At 41.1% G+C, this 9,112-nt stretch overlaps 2 protein-coding genes across 2 annotated transcripts; both read left to right on the forward strand.

Moving 5' to 3' along the window:
* Positions 1 to 401: 401 nt before the first annotated feature.
* hoxd10a (homeobox D10a) lies at positions 402 to 2,772 on the forward strand. The gene is made up of 2 exons (XM_035676554.1): positions 402 to 1,226; positions 2,037 to 2,772. Exons 1-2 carry the CDS (start codon positions 479 to 481, stop codon positions 2,309 to 2,311), a joined length of 1,023 nt encoding a protein of 340 aa, XP_035532447.1. The 5' UTR covers positions 402 to 478; the 3' UTR covers positions 2,312 to 2,772.
* Positions 2,773 to 3,986: 1,214 nt separating this feature from the next.
* On the forward strand, positions 3,987 to 6,286 carry hoxd9a (homeobox D9a). The gene is made up of 2 exons (XM_035676556.1): positions 3,987 to 5,120; positions 5,636 to 6,286. The coding sequence occupies exons 1-2, from the start codon at positions 4,550 to 4,552 to the stop codon at positions 5,878 to 5,880; spliced, it is 816 nt and encodes a 271-aa protein (XP_035532449.1). The 5' UTR covers positions 3,987 to 4,549; the 3' UTR covers positions 5,881 to 6,286.
* Positions 6,287 to 9,112: the final 2,826 nt, after the last annotated feature.

The following is a 9,112-nucleotide window of genomic DNA, read 5'->3' on the forward strand; positions in this document are numbered from 1 at the left end:
CACAGACACACACACACACATTCTCTCACACAAAGACACATATGTCCTTTGGAGAATTTTACACATTAAAAACACACAGCTTCTATTGTTAAACAGATAAAATCCAAATAAAGACAATCTATTTTCAGATTCCACTCAAATCATCTTTTTTCTTATTTTTTTAAAAATGTGATTGTTTCAGTTTTTGTTGCACAGCCTCTCGCGATGCTGCTCCTGCTCTGCCTGCACGAAGCCTGCATGTGAACCAATTTCAAGTCCGCGTTGTAGGTGTCGCTGTTGACCACGTCTGCATCCGCAGTACGAGCGCGTGCAGGGAAGGGGGGGGGGGAGGAGGCTGCGTCTCAAGGCCATTTTCAAATCTCATTGGTGGGCTTGTCATGTGGTCGGGAGGCATCCTGACTTACACGCAGATTGTTTTTCCTAGATATGTCAGCTTACAAAGGACATCTCTCTCCTCTAAAGAACTTAACCCCCCAAAATGTCCTTTCCCAGTAGCTCTCCTGCGGCAAACACATTTTTAGTGGACTCTTTAATTGGTGCTTGCAGGACGGACAGCTTTTACTCCAACAGCAACATGTACATGCCGTCCGGCTCAGAAATGGGAACTTACGGAATGCAAACCTGTGGACTCCTGCCGTCTTTCGGCAAAAGAGGGGAGGTCAACCACCAAAATATGGGCATGAATGTCCACTCGTACATACCTCAAATAGATAACTGGACTGATCCGAATAGACCCTGCAGAATAGAGTCGTCCAGTCAGATGTCAAACTGTACATTTTCACAGAGCATAAAGGAAGAGAGTAACTGCTGCATGTACTCCGATAAGAGAGTACAAAAAGTCAGCTCGTCAGAGGTCCCCGCATATTCTAACGTTATCCCAGAGTCCTGTCCAGTCGATGGTCCTGAGATCCCGGTTCCGGGGTATTTCAGACTGAGCCAAACTTATGCGAATGGGAAACATCAGGAAAACTACTGCCATGAGCCGCCGAGTCCAAACCCAACATTGATGCAACTCAGCCGGGTCACCCCGAAACCGCAGTCCTCCTCGGCGCCTTCTAATTTTGCAGAGGTGGAAAAGAAAACCGAGGACGTCCCGCAAAAACCCGAGACCTCAAGGACACCGGTCCCCGCAGAAAGCCCGGATCCCAAACCCAGCTCTGGGGAGAAAAACTGCCCTATGGAAGCCTCTGTGTCCAGTCCTGAGCTGCTACAGAAGGAAGGGAAAGGTGGGTTGGCTACAATGAAAGCTTTTATCTTGTGGCGCTGCAGTGCTGAGAAGGCTCCAGCATCATAAAACCAAGTATAAAACACAAACAACCCTAAAGTCGTAATGTTTAATGAGAGTCTTTCTCAGGTTGCAGTAATAGGCAACAGAGAATGGGTTTTACCATGCAGCATGCAGTGGGTTCCCCTTCCTCAGATATAAAATTTCGAATAGTATGCAATTTTAGAGAATATATTTTCACAGCATATTTGGGCATATTGCACGGTTTTCAGAAAATTAAGAATTTAACGCAAGGAGCTATGATTGCTAAGCTATTTCTTGTATAAATGCAAAATGTAATCACTCCAGGATCTTAAAGAAATTGGTGCATTTGCAGCTGTGTAGTATAGTATAGTTTAGTCTGCATCCTTAACTAGAACCCCACAACAAGAGAAAAATCACTGTATTTAAAATTAAATTAAAAGTTGATAATTTTAACAATTTAATCAAAGGTTACATGTTAATGTATTTCAAGCTCTTGTGAAATTAATTGATGTTTTTTTATTATTTTTTTTTTGGCTGTAGGAAGGTGTGTTCCCGGGGTGCGGTTTGATCAGTTGGGGGCTTCATTCTCATTTCTATTTCATTAGTGGTGGCATGTACGTAACTAATAACATCCCCAGCATTTGTATCTATTCTGGGAAAACCCTTCATATTGTGTGTTATTTCCCAGAGGTGAAATCTAAAAAAAAAGCAGCAGGTGAGAGTTTCTTCAAGCTGCAAGCTTTCTAAACAAATACTGTGGTGTCTTCTGATCTGAAATCTGTTACAGACTGCAAGAGTGACCCGGCGACAAGCAACTGGTTAACTGCAAAAAGTGGGAGAAAGAAAAGATGTCCCTACACAAAGCACCAGACCTTGGAGTTGGAGAAGGAGTTTCTGTTCAATATGTATCTGACCCGAGAGCGCCGCCTAGAGATCAGCCGGAGCGTCAACCTGACCGACAGGCAGGTCAAGATCTGGTTTCAGAACCGCAGGATGAAACTGAAGAAAATGAGCAGAGAAAACCGCATCCGTGAACTGACCTCAAATCTCACCTTTTCGTGAGCTTGCATGTGTCTGTGTTTAGCTTTTATTTTATTTTTTAATTTTTTTTAATTTTTATTATTTCCTCCCATATTCAGTTTGATGCTTTAGTGGCATTGGACGTTTTATCTTCAATTTCAACGAAACTGTGACTATATAGTACTTTGTGTGGCGTCGTGTGTTTGTCTTATGTTTATCACAGGGTAACACTTTTTGGTCTTAAATTATTGGAGAAGTAGATTTCTTCCTTCTGCCAGTAGACATGGATATTCTCTTGTGTCGCGATTGGCGAGCTGTTCGGAAAGAGTTACTCTATTTCAGTCATGAAAGCACATTTATTGTGGTGTAGTGCAACATTTGTTTTACAGTAAGTGCAAGCCATTTGCTCCATAGTGAAATGTTTCTATGAGCCTTTAAAGTGACGGAAAACAATGTTAATCTGTGAATTTATTGCATGTTTGTGGCATGTATCTTGCAATAAATTGTCAAATAACCTTGGTTTGTATTTGTTTGTACTATGAAAATCTCTGGTCTACAAATATCTCACTTTTCAGTGATTGCTTTATCAAATCTGCGGCACTGTTTCCACTGACGCAGGCGCTATTTTGCTTAAAAGGAGGGGGGGAAAAAACAAGAAATTACATTTTCTAAAGGAGCCTATTTGAATTTACTACAAAGGGAGAAAATGTATTCCAAAGATGCTCCTAACATAGTTTCTAATTGTACTAAATGTTGACAATTGTGCTCTAAATTCATCAGACGAACCAGCTTAAAGCCCTGAAAAGATTTTGTTTGCGGGCTATCAGCAGTTTTAACACATGCGGTTTTAGTAGTTAGGATATACTTAACCTGTTATTACATACTTTTTAAAGCTGTTCCAGCTCCCTGAAGACAAATTGAAACCTACAGAGTGATATCTGTGAAAACAAGCCACCCCAAAAAACAAACACCTAACCAAAAAATAGTCTGAATAGAAAAATATCCCATCCTCCTCTGCAGTTTAATCGTCTATATCTGTGTGCAAAGAGTGCAGCAGAGAGGCGCAATGAAGAGGCGGGGTTCGTGTAATCAAATAAACATGGTGTTGCTTTTATTTTCAAGCTTGTTTGTGAGTAAGCTAACAGTCTGTGAGGACTATCAGACGGGGTAAGTTATGTTCAAGCACAAATTCACAGGCGAGGATCAGCTCTTCCTCCCCTCCGAGCCACGCAGGCCTCAGTGGCCACGTTGCATTTCTCTCCTCAGTCCAGGATAACTTCATATTTTATTATTATCTGTGATAAAATAACATGTAACTGTCAGTCTCATCCAGTCTGCAGATTTGACCTACATCTGTTTCCCCTAGAAATGTGCCTAATTTTTTTCCTGGACTGAAGGTCAACAGACTTCAAAACAGATAACAAATATCAAAGAACAAAGTTAATTTCTGAAAAAGACAAGATGCATAATATTTAAACATTTAAATGAAAGCTTTCAGACAGAAATGCACAGATGGACTTTGCTTCTCCACGTCTTTTTTCCCCCCTTTTATTGACGGCATGTATAATCACACGCACCTCATAAAACATTTATTGATACATAAAGACATTATTGCCCTCCTTTGAATGAATACAATAATTTCACAACTGCCGTTTCCGGCTTAGCTTTAAAAATTAAAACCAACCCAGAAAATATGTTTCCTCGCCGAATATTAACAATGGATCCGCCGCATTGTGGACGGAAATGGCGTCTGTTATTTTACAACATGTTATTACATCTATTTTACGAGGACTCCGTAAGTCTATAAACCATTTTACTAGCAATGAGGGTATCAGGACGATATTGTGAGACTTTTCTCAAACATTAAGATACAGGGAATCCGTGTTGGTGGACTGTGTATGTGGGGGGGAGAGTGTCTTATTCCCTTTTTTTGTTGTTGCCTGTATTGTTGCAGCGTCCTCCTGCAGCTCACATGTTTCTCATGTGAGCTGCACACAAAAAAAACAACATTTGCATTCATTTTGAGCGATTGTTTTCTCCCTCCAGTCACATCTGATGGGGCTTTTTATTATTTGTGAAATGAAAAGCTAAATTAAACCTGACGAGAGAGAAAAAAAAAAAGAAAAAAAAAGGAGAGAGCAAGGGCAGGATTGATTTACTCGCTGTATTGGTAAATATGACCACGTGATCCATGTAACCAATCCCTGTAGATGCAGGCCAGCAAAAATACTATGATTGTTCATAGAGGGAAGCTTCCCGTAACAGTGCAACCCTTATTATATGAGTAGGAAGAGATCAAAAATGTCTTCCAGTGGCACTCTCAGCAACTGCTATGTGGACGCTATAATGGGGCAGGAGCCGGAGGATGTGTACGGTGCTCGCTTTATTCAGGCTCCACACATGGTGACCCCGAGGCCGTCAGGTGCTGGGGACAACGCAGACTTCTCCTCTTGCAATTTTGCACCAAAGTCCGCCGTTTTCTCGTCGTCTTGGTCCTCGGTTCACCCGCAGGGGATTTATCACCCGTATGTGCACCACCACCACCACCAGTCCCATCTCCCCGCCTCGGACGGCAGATATGTAGGCGTCCGCTCCTGGATGGACCCGATCTCCAACCACGTTTCGTTCGCCGGATTTCACTCCAGCAGTCGGCCGTACGGGACAAAGCCGGAGGTCTTACCGCCGAAAGCTACCGACTGCGACGCGTTGGAGGCTGAGGCTCGGCCGCTCGCCGGCGAATTCGCGTGTGGAGTATCGGAGTGTCCAGAAAAAGCGACCAAAGAGCACAGTGGAAGTGAGCTTTCGAGCCACAGCGAGCCCAAAGAGGAGAAACAACAACAACTTGACCCAAGTAAGTAAACGAAATAGCCGGTCCTGATTTACAACCCTAAGAACTGTATGAGCTGGGTGTGTAAAACTGGAGCTTTTACTAACCTATAAAAGTGTCTCGTACTATGCCGCGGCTCGGGAAGGGGAAAAACCCGCCCTGCAAGGGTTATTACAGGGGATCCTAAAGTTTTTCATGTCACAGGACACCTAAAATAGATACACATTGCTCCATGTCGATGAGATTTTACCTGAGGTAGACTTTAGGGATAAATATATAGGCCTGATTTATTTTCTTCTCTTGGTAAAGACCCATCAATAAAAACAGGAAAACATGTAATCTGGTCATTTTTTTGCGCATTGTCTATCAATTTAATAGCGACTATTTTGCTTTTGAGTCCCTGCAACCACACCAAGTAGACTATATGTCACCAAACCCCAATTTTAAGGAAACCATTTGCTGAAGTCATTGAAGTCACATGTATCTTTACTTCACATGTATCTCTGCCCTCTCTCTTTTTCTCTGTGTGTTTTGTCCAGACAACCCTGCAGCAAACTGGATCCACGCACGCTCAACGAGAAAGAAGCGATGCCCCTACACAAAATATCAGACTTTAGAGCTGGAGAAGGAGTTCCTCTACAATATGTATTTGACACGAGATCGACGCTATGAAGTCGCCCGCATACTCAGTTTAACCGAGAGACAAGTGAAGATCTGGTTCCAGAACAGGAGGATGAAAATGAAGAAGATGAACAGAGAGAGGAGCGGCAAGGAGCACCTTTGAAATCACTGCTGCTGCCATTTCACACATTTATTGTTTGTACCAAGGAAGCCATCTGAACAATTACATTTATTTTTGGTAGGAGCCTCGGTAGCCATTTTATTATTATTTTTTTTTTTTCAGACCCTCTAGATAGCCTAACATTGAGTGTCAGTGTCATAACGTGTTGGCTGATGCATCAAAATGTGCAGGAATGTGTCCTACAGACATGGGTCCGTGAAATACTGTTTCAAGCCATCTGAAAATTCTCCCCGTTTTACAGTTTTACACAAACACACACTGGGATGTTCAAGCAGTGTCTCAGAGTTGTTTAGCATCCCCCCTCCCACAGTAGGAAACGTGCCTATGTGTATTGCTTTTATAGCTGTTAAGAATGTGGAGTTGTATATAAAACATTTTCACAGCTAAACTACTTTGACTGCTGTCTGTGTCAGTACGCACACATTGGAGATACTGCGTCAGTAAACCGTGCGTTGACCCGTTTCCACAGAGGATTTTTTTTTTTTTACTTGTGTGAGGAAATTGTTTTTGCTTCCAAAGACTCAAAGTGAGTTGGTATTTAGCAAATTATTCATTCAGCTGAAGTGTCAATATACAGTGTGACATTTTACTCTAAATAACACATTTAACAACTTTCTCTGCGTGTTTCTGGCACACTGGCGGGTTGCTTTATTTAAATAATTAGATTGGAGGAAAAAAAAACTATCCCTGACGCCTTGTTTACAGTGAGACTGCTACTGCAGCACAATGCAGACACACACAAGAAGAAATAAATTGTAACTATTTTCAATAGTTTCAGCGTTTGACAGTTGCATTTTTTAATTTGCAGATTGCACATGAATAGATTAAAGGCATTTTAATCTTTATTATTAGCTCTTTAATCCCACATAAGGTTATAAACTGTAGGCCTTCTGTTAAATGTTACTCTTTTTTCTAAATCGAGGATTTGAAACGTAGAAGAACGAGTAATAAAGTGTTTACGATTGGGAGAGGTGTTGCGGCGGATTTCCAATTTATTGTCCAACTTGTACGAATAATTACTTTAAAGCAGGAAGAAACCCGGTCCAATAAAGCTATAGAAATGGCTAGACGTCTGGCCTAAATGACTTTATGGTCCTGGCCAGTAATTACACTCTCCTTTGAAACCCCCTTTTTTTTTTGGGCGTTTGCGTCTGTTGCTGACAAACAGAATGTAGACACTTTTCCACAGGGTGTCTGGTCGATGAATTGTCTTAAAGGAAATCATCCCCCACCTTAATGGTCACGTTTATTCATCAACTGCACTTCCCACTGATGGGAAAAAAAACTTAACTTTGACTGGTCTTACCATCTGATGAATTTATTTTATTTTGACATGCAAAAAAAAACCCCAGGAAATGTGTCCTGATTTTACCTCATGCAAACTATATTTACTTTTAGTGAAATAAACCTTTTTGAATGTTCTTAAACAGATTAATTAATAAATACGTGAACAATAGAACATTTAGAGGCAGTGTAGTCAAATCAAATGACAAAACCCTGAGTTGTGCAGAAGTAAATGCAATGGGTTTATTTCTGCTGGAGCTTCGGGGGGGAGTAATGGGATCGCTAGAGGGCGATATTGTTCTTTTAGTTTCAGTTACTGCAATTCATTCGCAGCTGGAACATGTAGGCAACACATGGACCATACCATGCAGCATGCTCTAATTGATTCATTGATTTGTATGGGAAAAAAAAGTAAAGAAAGAATAAACTCATTTCATGTCATACATTTGCAAAAAGAGCATTCAGTTTTAATCGACACTCAGAAGGGTTACTGGAGCCAGGAGCAGCCTCAGTTCATCAGAAGAAAACCAGAAATGCATTCCTCTAAATTTCCCCTTCGAAGGCCATATATCCTCCTCTAAACTTTATCAAGTTGATTTAGTATTTTGCATGTATTTTATTGTCCGTGTTGTAGTGTCCTTGGAGGTAATGAAATTATTGATGACGGATAATATTTTATGTAAGCTCTGTAGTGGTTCTGGAGACAGTAGAACAACCTTTTTATTTCCCAATACTCAAATGTAACTTTAATATTTAAGCAGTGTTGCAGCGTGGATGTTTTTGTTTAAATCTGTGCTTCAGGGGAATTTGGAAGAAAATAGCCATTATAATTTTTTTCTCTTTTCAAATGGTTTAGCCTGCAACACAACCCAACTACACAATTAACACAATCACGGCACAAAATCATTAGCAGAATTATCAAAGTAGGCTACAATAAATTAAATTAAGGTTACAATTATGGTTTCTGTGACCCTAAAACTGAGTGTAACAAACACACTTTTCCATTATCTAAATGCTCTGGCTATCCAGCTTCAGGACTGATGTATTTCATACACACTTATCGTTGCTTACTGGCTGTTGAAAACTGATTATTAGATCTTTAAACAGCACAGCTCCAGTTTGACACATTTGATGAAAGCGCAGTGTGGCCTGCTTTTTCTTAATTCAGTCTGCAGAGGAAGAACAAGAGGCGCCTCCCTCGGTTTATACTGCTCTGTGTCCTGAGGAGTTACAGTGAACATTACTTCAGTCATCGCCATTAAAAGTGATGATTGTCATGAGGTTTCCAGTTGTTCAAAGCATCCAAACACTGACGGCCAATGGCAGCGCTCACAGCACAATATGGATACGAAATATTGAAGCAGTTAGATGAAACGTTGACTTGATTATTTGCGTCTTGATGTTATTGAGCTACATGTGTGATAAGTACAGTTGGCTGCTGACTATAAGGTGACTGTCACGGCTGAAAACTTGACCCCAAAATGATGATGCTTCTTTATTTTAAAATACATATATATAAATGTGTCGACGCGATTACACGCACACAATACACATACGCGGATCAAACCGTTTCTTTGATGATGGATTTTTTTGTCAATGTGTCAATTTCCACGCAGTCACCCTCGCTGTACTGTTATAGACAGTCATGTGCCTCTTTGCTTACAGGCCAGTGGGGTCAGCTATTTCACTCTTGCCATTAGCTGCAGTCACATTACACCAGTGGATGCAGTAGTGCGCCATATCCGCACTTTGTCCTTGCGCTATTATTTCTGTGTGAAGGCCCAGATGATAGCTGTGTCACCGATGTTGTTGTTTTTTTCCCCCCAGAACTGTGTTAAATAGTAAAGTTACAGGATTATTCTGCAGAAATATCGCTGGTCCAAGTCCAAGCTGGAATAAGAGAAAGCACATTAATGCAGTTCCTTTCTGC

This window comes from Morone saxatilis, unplaced genomic scaffold (assembly GCF_004916995.1).
Source record: "Morone saxatilis isolate NCDOM2014 unplaced genomic scaffold, NCSU_SB_2.0 Contig5, whole genome shotgun sequence".
NCBI classification, from domain to species: domain Eukaryota; kingdom Metazoa; phylum Chordata; class Actinopteri; family Moronidae; genus Morone; species Morone saxatilis.

Bases quoted from the DNA above. Each gene is read 5' to 3' on its own strand.
- hoxd10a (XM_035676554.1), top strand. From the start codon at position 479: ATGTCCTTTCCCAGTAGCTCTCCTGCGGCAAACACATTTTTAGTGGAC. The intron at 1,227-2,036 runs GTGGGTTGGCTA...AATCTGTTACAG, and splicing joins GCTACAGAAGGAAGGGAAAG to ACTGCAAGAGTGACCCGGCG.
- hoxd9a (XM_035676556.1), top strand. From the start codon at position 4,550: ATGAGTAGGAAGAGATCAAAAATGTCTTCCAGTGGCACTCTCAGCAAC. The intron at 5,121-5,635 runs GTAAGTAAACGA...TGTTTTGTCCAG, and splicing joins ACAACAACAACTTGACCCAA to ACAACCCTGCAGCAAACTGG.